The 16,673-nt window shown below is 37.7% G+C and overlaps 1 protein-coding gene across 1 annotated transcript in view; it reads right to left on the minus strand.

Moving 5' to 3' along the window:
- LOC126092710 (neural-cadherin-like) overlaps positions 1-16,673 on the minus strand; it is a 278,129-nt gene that overhangs the window by 73,203 nt on the left and 188,253 nt on the right. Inside the window, exons 13-17 of the mRNA XM_049908433.1 lie at positions 13,760-13,782; positions 10,619-10,825; positions 7,766-8,028; positions 4,568-4,773; positions 4,267-4,409 (exon numbers count right to left, since the gene is read on the minus strand). Coding sequence (XP_049764390.1) covers positions 4,267-4,409; positions 4,568-4,773; positions 7,766-8,028; positions 10,619-10,825; positions 13,760-13,782 — 842 coding nt within the window. The remainder of the gene's footprint in view (positions 1-4,266; positions 4,410-4,567; positions 4,774-7,765; positions 8,029-10,618; positions 10,826-13,759; positions 13,783-16,673) is intronic.

Genomic DNA, 16,673 nt, shown 5'->3' on the forward strand with positions numbered 1-16,673 from the left:
TGGCCAGAAGGTAGTAGTGTCATACTGCACAAAAGCAGCAGTCTAGAGTGGGTCAGGGGAGGGAGGTATAGCATAGTGCAGGACCTGGGCAGGGGAGAGGGGGGAGGGGGAGGGAGTTAGCACTGCCTGACAGAGCATGCAGGGAGTAAATAGTAGCCAGACAAGGCTGCCAGATTCACTATCAGGAGGCTGTGGGGGAGAGATGGGGGAAGGGAAGAGGAATGGGGAGTGAAAAGGAGAGGAGCAGAGAAGGGGAAAAAGAGCAGTGGATGCATTGGCAGAGACCGGCGCACAATGAGGATGAGCGGACATGAACTGGGAGGAGGTCTAAGGACAGAGGGGGCAGAAACTGTTGGTTCAAGAGTGTGAGGACAGTAGTTTACCACAGGTTGAAGCCAGTGCAATTTCAGCAGTGGTGAATGTGTTGCAATGATAACACCCAGTTCAGAAAAATGGGTGATGGAGTGGAGGTTCCAGATGGCCTGGGTTGTGAAGCAACCACTGAAATCAAGCATGTTGGGTTCAGTTGCATGTTGTGCCACAGGGTGGTCTCACTTTACTCTTGGCCACAGTTTGGCAGTGGCCATTTATCTTGGTGGACAGCTTGTTGGTAGTCATACCAATATAAAAAGCTCTGCAGTGACACCAGCAGAGCTGGTAAATGTCATGGCTGCTTCACATGTCACCCAGCCTCTGATGGGGTGGGATAAACCTGTGACAGGACTGGAATAGGAGGTGCTGGGAGGTTGAACTGGGCAGGTCTTGTTATCAGGATCCAAAGGCATATGATCCTTGTGGCAAGAAGTTGAGATTGGGGGTGCCATGGGATGGACTAGGATGTTGTGGAGGTCGGATGGGCAATGGAACACCACTTTAGGAGGACCTTGGGTAGGATGTCCCACATTTCAGAGCATGATGATGGATAATCAAAGCTCTGGTAAAGGATGTCATTCAGCTGTTCCAGTCCACTATTGGGAGACAAAAGTGGCATTCTTTTGTACCTGGTTCTTAGGGGCGGTGGGAGGATTGGGGGTGTGTGAGTATATGGCAGACCTGCGCAAGAGAGTTCTTGTTGCTGCAGATAATTGCATAATACTGTTGATATTCTTACCTGGAGTTCTCATTTTTTGAATCTTATTTTTATTTTTTCAAATTTATTTCAATCGACAATCGACTGCATAAACTAGTGGTGATTCTGAACATATAAGTAGAGATTTAACTCATGACACTAATTTAGACCACTGGTCTATTTAAATCACAGCTGGTAGTGGATGTTTCAATTAACTACAGTTCATCTCCTCTAAAACATATTTTTATCAAATAAACAAACAACACATATGTTAAGGAAATGAATATACACTGAGATAAAAAATGAAAATTCATTTAATCTTAAAAGTTTGCAGGGTATCTGATGTCAATGGTCAGCTACTGATCTTCTCATTCATTCTTTTTTCATTTGTGTTGTTGTTTTAAATAACATACAGATTATGTGGAGAAATTCTTAAAAATGGTTGGCAGGACAACATTAATGAAGTCAGTATCGACAGAAGCACAAAATTGTGAAAAGAATGAGCCACGTATTTTGTGATGTTCAGATTCTTTTACTATATCCTAGGAGTAAAAGTCTGCAACTTCTGAAATGCCAATATTCGTCTTGTCTGTGAAGCTGTGTCAAACATAAAGGGGCCAAATTCTAACAAAGATGTGATATAGGTGACTTCAACTGAATGAATATTATTAGGCAGTTTGTGGAAGGCAATATCTTGCATGAAGTTGTGCTATCAATCTAATATTTTCATTAGCAAAATGAATGAACATGTTGCATTGTTAAACAAAAAGCTATTAGAAAGTAATATAATGTAATTGATTATTTTTGTTTTTATATTAATAAACTAAGTTATAAAACCTGTCAAAATTTTTAGAAAGATGCAAGCACATGAAGAATCAGGATGTGAACTCTAATGATGGTTGGACAAGTGCCATACAATAAAAATAATGAAACATACATGGAATGCAGACTGAATTATTCAGTTATTTGACATGTTGTGCGGCAGTCAGCATTGTCATGATGAAGAATGATGTCAAATTTTTGGTTGGTTTTCCTGATTTCATCAATTACTTGTAGCAAACAAATTTCTGTGTACATTAACTGTTTTTTTATCCTCTAAAACATTGGTTGTGACATGCTCAGTGGGCCTTGTCTATGTAGTGTGTACTGTAGTGTATTCCTTTCTGTGAGAGATTAAAAGAAATTGTGGATCTTACAAGAATAAATGACAAATGGAATTACACATGCATGTTATTTAGGGGTACAAAATGTGGTCAGTGACTTTCTTTTTTTAAAACAAAATTATGATATATGACATGTAAAATGGCAAGACAGTTAGCAGCAGAAGATAATCTATATTACTGAATGACTATCATAGTTTATGGTTCACAAACCAAGTTGCAGGTTGCCTATCTAACGAGTTCCACATACAACAAAAATTTGATTTCCAATATAAGACAAGTATTACAGCTAGACACTGTGTATATGTCTTGAGTCAGTGTAGTTCACCACATGTAAATACCTAGATTATATTCACCCAGTATTTGAGAACAAGAGCACTCAGTGCCTTGCAGCACATAGTTTATCAAACAATGGAAAATCCAGAATGGAATGTATCACCATATAGTGGAGATGCTGAGTCACAGATAGGCACAACAAAACGCTGTCACAAGTAAGCTTTTGGCCATCAAGGCCTTCGTCAAAAACAGACGACAGACAGACACATCGCACCCCCCTCCCACATGCACATGTGTGTGTGTGCAAACACAACTCACATACATGTGACTGTAGTCTCTGGCAGCTGAAGCCATACATAGTTTAAAACTTTTATGGAGCTTTTTCTTGCTGACAGTCCCACAAAATGATGAAAGGAAAAAAAAGGTTATTGCTTACTATATTTTTAATGTTCATGTGGATAAAACTGCTCCATCAGGCATGACATTTTAATCTATGACTTCTGTAATACTAATGTGATTTGCAACACGTTGGGCAGCCAGCTACCACATATACCACTGAATGTATCTCCAAAATTATATAAGTGTATGGCCCACAGTTCATAGATACAATGTCATAAACATTGAGGCATGTGAAAAACTAGCTTTTGCTTAAAATGGAGTGCAAATTATCCAGACTTTACTCATCCATGGTATGATAATGGGAGCACTTGGTGACTTCTGACAAACTTTGAACATAATTTCATACTTTTTCTAAACTTTTTCTCACTTACGTGCTTACTTATCACATTATGTCATTTGTAATAAGAAGTTTGAAACTGTTTTGTACCTGGGAGTTTGATCCTTTCAAGAACTGGGGCTTTACTGATAGCTACTAAAAGCAAATCTTATGATTCAATGAGGTTATAAAGTTTTCAGGAAGGTGAAGAGTCACCAGAAAGAGCAGAATAGAAAAAGTTATTGCTGTCAGTACTCTAGTGTGGTTTTCTTTGGACAGCCATGCTTGTATGAAACTGAATGACTATCAAATAAAGCAAATATTTTTTCATTCCAGTGAGTGTCAGTAAAAGAAACAATTTATGAAATCAGACCAGTTAGATTAGTGAAAGTTACTGACTACAAAAAACTGAGTAGAGTGTAATTCATCATGTCTTCATCAACACTTTTCTCTGATACTTGTAATTCACTATAAAGGAGTAGAAGATTTTATTATCAAGGGAACATGAAATGTAATGAATTTGCTTTGTTATTACTTTTATTGGTTATGTTTATTTACAATATTTCAATGTCATATAACTTAATTCAGTTGAAAGTAAAACAATCATAAACAAGTAAGCTCAGAATCAATGCATTCCATTAGTTCTTACAACCATTGCCTGTCTCAAGGAATTGAAGACTGAATTTAAAACAACAGACTTCACACGATGTGTCAGTACTATTAAAGGGTAAAACTGGAACCCGTTAACAAATCAGATCAGAGAGTCTGTCCCTACAGAATGTAAAAGAACAACATTATTTAACAGAAACACTTTTATATGCAAATTACAAGACTTCATGACAAGAGAATGAAATTATGAAAACAGTGAATGAAGTTTTAGTGAGTGATGGTCCACCCCACACCATGTATGTAGACAGCTTACTTAAAAAGGCCTTTCCTATTTCCCTTTTTTATAATCTCCTATTGTGTTACTTTCATTCAAAATGATTTACTCAAATTACAGGAAAAAATAAGTTAAAGACAAAATGTGAAAGCTACCTCCTTACCTCTGTGTCCCAGAATATATCTATGTGATGATAATTGCCATCATTTAATCTTAAAGTGTTATTTATCTTCAGTGAAACAACTCCTGAACCAAAGTCAATTAACATTTTTGGCGAACCTCCTTCTAGCTCCAGGGAAATAAAATCTATCAGTAACAGAAATAAGTATTAGGACATTTCCTCTACACAGAAAGAAATTTATTCCACATATCAAATGACAATGGTGCTATACATTTTTAGTGATATGTGAAAGAATATTAGCACATTTAAGATCATTTATTTTTTGTAAAAATTTCAAGATAACCTGATATTACAGCCTGACCACTGCCTGGTGGAGCAACAGGTCCATTGTACAGTAACAGTCCATTTGCTTCTGTTGTTCTGAATTCAATACTGAGATGTGATTTGTCACACGTGCTAAGAGGAGAGTACCATGCCCATCCATCCCCTTGGAAGCTTCTTGTTGTTCCTTGACATTTTGGACCACTGTAACCAGATGGGCATAAACAGCTGAAAAAGACAATGTTATGTAAACTGTATAACCTAAGCCTTCAAGGAAGAAGAAAAAAATATATTTCATAAAAATGCATCTTACAGTGAAGCATGCTGTCTTAATATTTGTGGATTATATTTCAAATATTCAATAAGTTTCAACCAGAATTAAAGTACTATTAACATAGTGTCCCTTCGACCCCTCACCCCCCACCCCCGCTCGCTCTCTCTCTCTCTCTCTCTCTCAATGGGATAAAATAACATGAATACTAGGATAGATTGATGTAAACCACATAGCAGAGACACACATTCTCTCTCTCTCTCTCTCTCTCTCTCTCTCTCTCTCTCTCTCTCTCTCTCTCACACACACACACACACACACACACACATACACACACATTCTACCTGTGACAACATGCAGGGAAGTGGTGGGGCCAGGGATGATGGGCAGCTAGGTGCAGCTTCATGATGGGGGGTGGGGGTTTGGGGGGGGGGGGGGGAGGATAGAAGCAGAGAAAGGGAAGCATCTGTGCAGGTTAGCTGGGGAACAGAAGATGTGTAAGGCTGAACTGGAAGAGGGGAATGGGACAGAAGCAGGCAGAGGAAAGGTGGGGGGGAGTGGTTTATTCTGCCTTGAACAACTCAGAGAAGCACGTGTAGGTGGCAAGGATCCAATTGTAAGGACTGTGAAGCACCTATTAAAGTCAAGCACATCATGTTCTGCAGCATGATATTTAACTTGGTGGTTCAGCTGTCTCTTGGCCACAGCTTGGCAATGGCTAAACATTCATGTGGATATTCTGCTGATTAGTGGTCCTGCCCTTGTAGAATGTTGTGCATTGGTTGCAGCTAAGTTAGGAGACTATATGGATGTTTTTGTAGAGGGCCCTGCCTCAGATGAGGTAATAATTGCCTGTGGCAGAAGTGACGTATGTGGTAGTGGGAGGATGACTGGGACAGGGCTTACATCTGGGTCTATTGTAGGGATATGAGTCATGAGGCAAGTGGTTGGGAGCATAGGTGGATGGTTAGATATTGTACAGGGTGGGTGGCAGAATACCACTCCAGAAGTGGTGCAGAGGATAGGATATTTCTTATTTCAAGGCAGGATGAGAGATAATCAAAATGCTGGCAGAAAATGTGATTAAATTGCTTGAGTCCTGTATAGTGCTGAGTCAAAAGAGGAATGCTCCTCTGTCACCAGGCTGTTGGTATGTCAGGAATGGTATGCAAATGATGAGACAAGGCATCAGAGAACTGTTTCTGGACATGGCTGGAAGGATAATTTCAGTCTGTGAGATCTCAGTGAGACTCTTGGCATATTTAGAGAAGAACTGCACTTCATTACAGATGCAACAACCATGAATGGCTAGGCTCTATGGAAGGGACTTCTTGGTGTGGAATGGGAGGGAGCTGTCAAAGTGAAGATATTCTTGGTGGTTGGTAGGTCTGATGTGGATGGAGGTACTTATGTAGTGATAGCTGTACTTCTGCTGGTGGAAGTAAAGCTATGAGAATCAGTCATGACTCATGCTTGAATAACTCAGTCAGTAAAACACTCGCCTGGAAAAGGCAGAGATCCTAGTTTTGAGTACCAGACCAGCACACAGTTTTAATCTTCCAGGAAGTTTCAAATCAGTGCACAATCTGTTGCACAGTAAAACTTACAATCCGTGAGCCTTTTGGGCAGAGCTTTCAATCCTAGAACTATCTGGAAATTGGAGTCGTTTTCTTCACCCCAACAAGACTTTTTGTGAGTAAAAAGTGCAACTTCCAAACTCAGAAGTTTGCTCCTGGCACAAACTCCACCACATCAGATATGTGACAGAGACAACTGCTGCTACATCTAGGATTTCCAGACTCTAAAAGTGACTAGAGCAATGTGGTGCAGATGTCTCCATGCCATCATGCCACCACATATCTTATAGGACCATCCACTATTGCTTTCAGCAGATTGCTGGAATATTGATAATGGAAGACAGAAAGTATTTACAGAGATCTGAAACCCTGATATGCTTACATAAAAATTGCCTGTCTAGACTGTGCTTTATTTCTTCAAATGCTTTTTGGTAGACTGTCGTCATCAGATCTGTCATAAAACATATATTTAGTAGACAACATCAAAAAAAAAATTTTTCTTTCTGAAGTACATTTTATCTCCCATTTGTCCTTTGCTTATTTTATTTTATTTCATTTTGTATGAAGTGTGCTTTGTGTCATTTTATTGCAAATCTGTTTCATATTGTCTAATCCCTATGTAAATTCATGTTTGTTAAAGTTTTATGAGATCTATAGATATGTATATGGATAAATCCATACAGCTGCTTATTTACTGGAAGTATGGAAACGCAAGTATAAAATATATTATTAATGTAATTTGCATTTCACTTATGTTTGAGCCTGTTATACTTCAGTAACAGACTGCACTTTTAATGTTAAAACTGCCACCTATTGGCAGATGTACAGTTTACTTTTTTAACAGTGACTCTGCTAGTGCCAGTATGCATTTACTTAGTATTATCATGTACTAATTGACATAACATGATATATTGAGACTCTAAGTATTTGGTATGTGTCTTTCATATCTGATGCTGTATATTTTTCTTTGACCAATTAGTTAGCACACCTTCTTTCTAGTAATGTGTTAAATAATGTTATTCCTGTCTTTTTTTTTCCTTTTTTGTCTTATGACAGATCTGATGATGGCAGTCTATTGAAATGCATTATCCATTTGAAGAAATAAAATGTGATCTAGACAGACAATTTTTATATAATATCCGTGGAAGAACTGAATCAGGCTGGCTCCAAAGCAAACAAATGCATGGAAAACCTGGACATAGGTCTTTAATTTTTCCTTTTGTTTTACTGTTCATCTATGTTTCTGTTTGTAATTATTAAGGTAGCAGAACTGTATATTTGTGATATTCAAAAAGTGTGAAACACTAAAAAATAATGAAAATAAATTGTTGCAGTATCACCAATAATGAGCAGAAATGTATTCTGTAGTTACCTAATACTATTTCCTCTCCAGAGACATGTGCCACCATTATAACAGACACATGTTTCAGCTTTTGCAACATTTTGCATTTCACAAATACATTCTGCTGTCCTCTGCATATCAATTCCCACAAGAGCAGTTCTGTTTGTATCTACCAGGTTTGGTAACTTGCCAATTCTCACAACATTTGAACAACTGCCTCTGCACCTGTGTTCCTCCTGGAGACATTCATCTATGCCAACCATAACAATACTGATACCAGAGTCTCTTTCTATCTGTGAAAACAATGAGCATATGTTTACAGATCATATTTTGATATATTTGGGTTAAAAGTGAATAATAACAGTTTGCTGCCACAGATATACAAATAGAAATGTGAATATGAAACATCACCATAATTATCATTTGCTGATGATATAGGTTACACTCTACAGAAATTTACTTTGGTGAATTAGTGAGCAGTATCTACAACAGAAAAATCGTCATTGTATAGGGGTCATTCAGTAATTAAAGAGATAGACCGTTGTGCAGCAAAAATTATTTATTAAGTCAATAAAATTTGTTGTCAATTTTTACATGTAATCCCATCAACAGTTAGGCAGTTGTCTAATCTTATTATGACTCTCTTACCTTTTCAGTGAATAATTCTTTACACTGGTCTCAAAACAGGTTTTGTTCTTTTTCTGCAACTCTTCATTGTCACTGACCTTGATATCACACAAAGCATCTTTCATCAGACCAAACAGATGGAAATCTAAAGAAACTACATCACAGGGATGTAAGGAGGAAGGAAGTGGTAGTAGCAGAGTGACCAACTCTCCCATGCTTCATGAGCTTTCCAATATTATAGCATTTTTTTTAAAATCCTCCTGATTCCCTTACTGACCGCCTGATTCTTCTGCATATTTTGTCAGTAATCACTGTTTTGAATATTAATCCTGAGGAGTATTAGTCACAGTTCAATTTTCCTGACATATTTTGAAATTTTTCTCATAATAATCAATACTATTGTTGACATACAGCCTTTTGTCTGCTTAGGCATCTATGGAAAAAGACAGTGTGGCTTAAAGAAATGCAAGGAATGGAGAAAGAATGACATAGCCTACATGTATAGAGAGGTCTTGGATAGGGAAATGTTTACTTGTTTCTCGGTCAGTACTGGCAACTCACAAATTGCTCCCCTCCTACCTGTCAGAAGCTGTGGTATAAATAATACACCAAGTTGACCCACACAATGTATGTTCCTCAATACTGAACTCTTTTTCAGACCCAGGATAGTGATTTCCATTCTTTATGTAGATTGTTATTAGTGCTAGTACTGATATTATGTACTTAGCTACTGGTTGGAAAAAGAGGCATATTTATTTATTTATTTACATAGTTTATGCCCACATTGGAGCACTAAAACAAACATAATACAACAGAGTCTATAATGATTAAGTTTAGGTCTTAGCAGTCAGCAATTTCTTCATTTTCCAAAATTTCTTCATTTGCTGTGATCTGGCTGCTTGTTAAAAAGGCATATTATTTACCACAAACTTCATGAAAGAGTAAATATACTGAAAATAGATTTTAGAACTTATGCCACAAATGAGTCTTATTGCACACTACTGTACTCTCAAAACTTTCTCTGAGTTTATGGAGTTATCCCAAAATATGATACCGTATGACATGATAGAGTAAAAGTGATCAAAGCATGCCAGTTTTTTATACTTATACCTCCATTGTCACTCATTCCAAGAAAATGTGATGTAGTTGTGCACATAAAATTTATTGCAACTAAATCTCTCTAAACCTCCTATAAGATCATTGTCAGATGTTATTCACCTCTCTTAAACCCATGATCAAATATTGATCTTCCTAGGCAGAAGCTCCCAACCCACTCTGCCAATAGTTTCCAGTATTTGTTTGCTATATGAAGTTGAACTTCATTGTGAAGAAAAAAATATGCCTTTTCTCTGCCATACCAGACATTTGTTCTCCAGTGCAAGCTTTACTTTGTTCACAATAATGTCTGAGTAGTATAGGCTGTTGGTAGTGCATTGCTGCCCCCCCCCCCCCCCTCCCCCTCCCACCAAATGAGCTCAGTACAAATGCAAAATCTCTTTTCCCACCAAGTTTCCTGAGAACCCACTTTACAAAAGTCTTATGGTAGTTGAGTTTGTTTTGAATGATCTAATGAGTTGTGCTAACAGTTACTCAACAGTTTTGAACAATTTGTTCAACTTTATATTGTCAGTCTCCTTGGCTAAATCAGTCAAATTCTTGCAACTCTGAAGTTGGAGCTGCTACCAGGCACCAGAGCAGTATTCACCAGTTATGGTTTTGTGGTCAATTTTACTTTCTGACCCACACATAAAATTCACATGGTTTATGCAACTAGTGCCATTTTGTATGTTCATCCAAGAGAATACATCAGGATGGTTGCACATTTTCTAAAATTAAGAACTGGTTCACATAATGCTGTTCTTCAAAAGTACTTTAAATATTTATGTATATGCTGACTGAATAAATGACTAACACTCCCCACATTGGGAACCTTGTGAAGAGTATCCCAACTAAGACATACAGAATTTTCAGTGTCCTGTATTATATTTATTTGTCTGTTTAATTACTGAATGATCCTTGGTAAATGCTTTGGGATTATGTTTTCTGTTTGTCCCCTGACACGACTTCATTGAAAATATGCCATTGTTAGGTCATCTCCAACAAAGAGCAGCACATCACAATAATTTCCACAACTGGAGCAGACGTAACACTTCCATACATCTGTATGCAAGTGGGTATTGTCAGCTCATTCAGACAGAGGACAATTTCAATTACAATAATTAATAATCAAATATGTGACTTAATCAGACAACTTACCTCCTGCCAATGCTTTTGAACAATTCCATTTAATCTCATTGGTTGGTACACATAAGACCCACAGAAAGAAAAATGTACATCTGTGATAAGAGGATGCTGATTTCTTAATTGTACACTGAAAATGCATACATTATCTTTCTTTATTTTAAATATTTTAGCTAGTTTTTCTTGCAGCAAGTCTGCTTTACTTTTTTCACTGATGTTTGTCTGAAAATAAAAGATATATTATGAAGTAAGAGATTATTCAGTTTTTACTGACATATATCATGAACAAAAAATGCTGGCAAGAAGGGCCACAGTACTGAATGCTGATGAACTGGCTATTCAGCCCAGAAATTTTCATTCACAATATATTAACATTGCTTTGTATTGCACAGCAATAAAAACATTTATTTGTTTATTTATCCATGAAATCACTTTCATGCACAGGAAAGTATATAATTACTTATCTTCCTATCTGTGTACTCTAGATTTTTGTTTTGAGCAAATACTGCAAAATAAAAGTTGTTCTTTAATACAACACAGTAATATAACTGCCTGTGAATATGACAGGCATTTAGTTGACTCATAGTGTGCTAAATAAAGTTAATGCTTGTTTGAACAATGGAAAATCCAGGATGGAATAATGGCAATATTATAAGAAGGATAGATTGCTACTCACCATATAGAGGAGATGTTGAGTCGCAGACAAGCACAACAAAAAGACTGCTAAACATGTGAGCTCTTGGCCAAAATGTCTTCTTCTAAAGTAGATAACAAACACACATTCACATAAGCACAACTCTCACACACACACATGAGCATTGTCTCTGTGCACTGAGGGCAGACTGTGAGCAAGTGCTCCAGTCTGGTCACAGACTTCACCTATCCCATCGAAGACCTACCTGTGAAAGCTGTCATGTGATCTACAAGCTAAGCAACAACGGCTATGCTGCATTCTATGAGGGTATGATAACCAACAAGCTATCTGGCTGCACGAATGGCCATTGAGAAACTGTGGCCAAGCAACAGCTGGACCACTCAGTTGCTGAGCATGCTCCTCGACACAATGTTCTTGATTACAGTGAATGCTTCACAGCTTGTGCCATCTGGGTCCTTCCTACCAACACCAGCTTTTCTGAACTGTGAAGGTGGGAAATCCCCATGCAATATATTCTATGTTCCCTTAACCTCCCTGCCCTCAATCTTCACTGGTCCCTGTCCTTCATCCACCTAATCCCTTCCCTGCTCCCACACCAGCACTACACAGTCTTCTATTCCACAAACACCTCGATAGTCTTTTTTCCTTTTCTCTACTTTTTTTGCTCCCCCTACACCTTCGTCCACATCTAACCTCATGACTACACCCTGCTGTCCCCAGCATATCCCTGCATGCTCTGTAATGGATCATATTATTTTTTCTTTTTTCCTCTTCATTCTTTTCTTTTTATATATACATACACAATTATGAAGCCAGCAATAAAGTAATAAGTTATTTTATGGAAAAGATAAAGTTTTCATAAAGAGAACAGTAGAGATACACTCTTCATTTGATTAATTTCTCTATCTTCACCTGTTCATCTGTTTGTCTCTATAAGTGGTATTGGGAAGATGTGTGATGAGTTCTGCTGTGCCAGTATTGTTCAAAAATGTGAATTCCAAGCATACATTAAAAAGTGTTATAAAAGTTATTAGGGAGACCAAGTTTATATATAGATATTTATATAAATAACCCCATGTGTTCATCATTTTGCCTGTGCCGAGAATCCTGCACCAAGATGATCAAAGTAGACAAGAGGAATTTGAATGAGCACCGGAGGAGTGATCCACTAAAAGCATTGTCATATTGTCATAACCAGCTCTATACACAACAGAGACAGAGAGAAGTAGTACGTAAATTTAAATGATGAATACTGATCTTAAATGTATTGAAATAGAAGGTCTGTTTGTATTAGTGCCAGTTAAGATTCACCCAGGATATGTGTACCTTTCAATTGCTTTCAATTGTTCTTTCCAATTAAGTTTTTTTAATTATTCAAGCAGCAATTATTAATCAGTTTCCATTCCATTTCATTATTTTGCCCCCCCCCCCCCTCCCTCACTTTATATGCCACTGGCAACCGTTTAAAGGATGGTGCTGAGGGGAATATGAACAGACTTTTCAGTTGTGCAGATAAAAATTTTTTTGAGGTGAATGATTCATTTTATCGTTACAAGAAACTAATGAGACTTTTGTTGCATTTGTTGCATGTCCATGAGATTGGGACCAATAAAAACTTGAAGGAGCAAATTAAAATTGAATGCTACCTACAAACAAGATGCACTGGGAATGCTATTAAGGTAGGAAGCTGCTACACTGTATGCTTACACGGCCGCATTAGGTAATCTCTTATCTTTCCAGTTAATATCCTTTACAGAAAGTGCATTTGTGGAGAAAAGTCAAACATTTGTATAAAGTTGACATTAAAGTACAAGACAGCTCATCAAGTTCTATAAGACTGTATCAGAGAATAATTAGGTTCATTAGTGAATACGCAGATAAACATACGTTAATTGAAAAGTACCGATACCGACAAAATTGCATTTTTGAAAATTTTTTTCATAATTTTGTTAAACACTATTCACAATGGAGTCAAAGGAAATGGCTATTGTTGAAAACTCATTACAAAATGCAGTATCCCAAGATGCTGGAAATCCAAGCTTGGCCACAGTTGAAAGTAATGTGCCAACTCGTAAACTGGCTGATGGTTACCAAAACAATGAGGTTGGCATCCCATTACTAAAAACTGATGACACTGGTAATATGACTAATTATAATGTCACTTTTATGATGCTCAATGAGACAATTTCTCAGTTCTCATCAAGAAACATTTTTTCAAACAGTGAAACTGAAGCGTGTGACAATGAAACTTTCTCTGAGTATTTGTTCATGACGTCACAAACACAAGAACAGGAAACAGTTCATAAAAGCAATATAAATACTAGTGACATCTTACACAACTCATGCTGCCGGCTGGAGTGGCCGAGCGGTTCAAGGCACTGCAGTCTGGAACCGCGCGACCGCTACGGTCGCAGGTTCGAATCCTGCCTCGGGCATGGATGTGTGTGATGTCCTTAGGTTAGTTAGGTTTAAGTAGTTCTAAGTTCTAGGGGACTGATGACCTCAGATGTTAAGTCCCATAGTGCTCAGAGCCATCTGAACAACTCGTGCCACTAATAACACAACAGTTTACAAAGAAACATGAATTTCGGGAAAGTGTAACATAACAGTTTATAAAACAACAGGAATTTCAGCAAAGTGTAACACAACAGCTTAAGGGTATAGGACAACAGTTTACATGCCAGAATAAGGAATTTAACGATTTCAAGAATAGCCTCAGTCAACAGTTCAGTGAGATGAGCAGAACTATATGCACTGAATTATTGGACGAACTATCCGGGAAGCTGACAGAGCTAGGCAAACACCTAAAACAAGAAATAATTACCGACATGACCCGCAATATAAATATAACAGAAAAAGTATCACCCGTAGATGATAAACAGGAACAACTTGCAGGTGAGTTACAAAACATTAGTTAAGCATATTATCAAATTCAGGAGACTTGCAATCCTAAGTGGATTGATCGGTAAAAAATGTGGTGAATGCAGTCAGTGAGCTGCAAGACGTATGCAAAAACTTAAGTACAAAAGTCAAGTCTAAGAGTAGACCAGTTAAATTTAGAGTCAAAATTTGCCAAAAAAACAGAGAGATAAGATATATGCAGGTGTAAAGGAAATAACTGAAAAAGCTGATGCCGGGATGCTGGATAAGGGCAGGACCCTTGCTGAAAAGGTAGTGTCAGAGAGCAAAATTTATGGAGATATTGTAGAAGAAGCTCTAAAAAAGAAAGAAAGTCAACCTCTAGCTAAGATAGATTGAGGTTTAAAGGAAGCAGAGGAAAGGTTATGAGGCAGTACTGCTAAAATTACAGACATTTCAAAACAACATTTGATAGAAAACAAAAGAATGCTTTTAGAGAAGTTAGATACTTTCCCTGGTTACCCACAATGTGGGGCTAGCCTGTCGAAGGAAAATAGCGAAGGTTGCAGAATGCAGCAGCACTTGCCAGCAGCTGTAACTGTCGAGCAAGTGCAGTTGTCATGTGCTACACCACAAGCGAACATAAAAATATCTGTCACTGATAGTACGGCATGTTTGTCAACATTACTTACAGATGAGGGATTACTCAGGCATTGGCAATTTCCGATATTTACCTCTGAAGGGAAAAGAACTCACCCTATGGTCTTTATCAGGGCATTTTGAAATGTTTTAACTCACACCAGGATTGAAGCCCAGAAAATCAGATTTGTTATTGGATACACACAGGGTGACGTTCTGCTATGGGCTATGGACATAGCGGAATGTTACCACTACTATGAACAGTTTGAGAGAGCCTTTCTGGATAAATGTTGGTCTGAGGCCATACAAGAGAGGCTAAGACACGAAGTATTCAACCCAGTTCCATTCAATAGCAAACATGAAAGCGTAAGGGTAATTTTGAAAAATATTTGAATAAATGCAGGTACTGGACGAACCCAGTATCTCAAGCAGATGTGTTGAAAATTTTAAAGAGCCATCTTCCTGCCCACATAAAGGAAAAACTTGTTACCTTTCCAGAACATGACACAGAATACATTCTGTCAATACAGGACTCAATAGATTTGATATACTAAGAGAGACCAGTACAACCCAAGCTTGTTAATATGCAGATACCGCCACAGAGATATATGGACCATCAAATGAACAATGGATTCGTAGTACAACACGGAAAGCAACCTTACCCCATACAGACCTATGGTAACAGTAATGGTAATCACAATGGCAATGGAGAAAGCCATAAATTCAAAGGTGGATATAAAAGAAATGGCCAAAAATTTAGCAAAAACAACTACAACGGGCAAGTAGCATATGGCCAGCCTGTACAGTATGTACAGACATAAGCTGCCAGCAATAATCAGCGAATCACTTGGCAAACACAAAACAATACCAGACAGCTGAATAACCCACAGACAGCAGGATTTGGCCAGCAGAATAATGCACATATGCTGAATAATGCACAAAGGCAAAAAGAATTTCAGTGGAGATCTGCTCAGGATACTAATTGACATAATCAAACACCAACAGTGGAAGTTATGCATAACCCAGAGACCAATGCCATTGTGACACTGGAAAACTTGAACTGATCATGGTAGGGCCCTGTTCTGTGGCCCTGGAGGAGAGTGGGAGCATGAGCTTGATTGACACTTGCTTTATCAGATACGATCAAGGTAGTGATGTAAGAGATGATCTGTATCAGGGTAATGAGGGTGCACAGGGAAACATGACAGAAAACAAGGTACAAGCTACTATTAAAGCAAAGATATTTGATCTTGATTTACCCATTGTGCATAACTCAAGTGCTACAAATAATTTGCTGTCACAGTGATTTTTTCAAGAACTAATGAAATGTGGGCTATAACCACACTCCCAGTGCAAAATTGCAAGGTACAAACTGCCACTGGTCAGAAATCGGAAGGAGTCAAGATAGAAGCCTTAATTCCCATACAATTGGACAGGTTTCTGTATGATGCAATTTTTTGATAGTAGAGAAATTAATAGTTGATTGTTTTATCAATTTGGGTACATTTAGAATATACCAAGTATAAACTGATATAGGAAAAGATCACTGTCATTTCACTGTAAATAACCATTAATTTGTACTTGATGTAATGAGGGGAAGTACTAATAGATGTAAAACTGAAGTTACTCATGACTTTGAAGTTCAGTTGGTAAATCCCATAGTTATGTTTGTCAATACGTACAATAACAAGGAGGCAGGAGAAGAAGTAAACATTGAGACAATAAGAAAAAACGGTAAGTGAATCAAAGTGCTTGCCTCAAGAACAGCAACAGGAACTTAGGGCACTGATACTTGCTTATATACATGTATTTGGAAAAAGATCAAGTATCATTAAGGATTTTGTGTACAAAATGGAAGTGTATAATTGTGAAACTTTTTGTTCTACCTCATACCCTACACTATGGACAAAGAGGAAA

Source organism: Schistocerca cancellata, chromosome 7 (genome assembly GCF_023864275.1).
Source record: "Schistocerca cancellata isolate TAMUIC-IGC-003103 chromosome 7, iqSchCanc2.1, whole genome shotgun sequence".
NCBI lineage: Eukaryota > Metazoa > Arthropoda > Insecta > Orthoptera > Acrididae > Schistocerca > Schistocerca cancellata.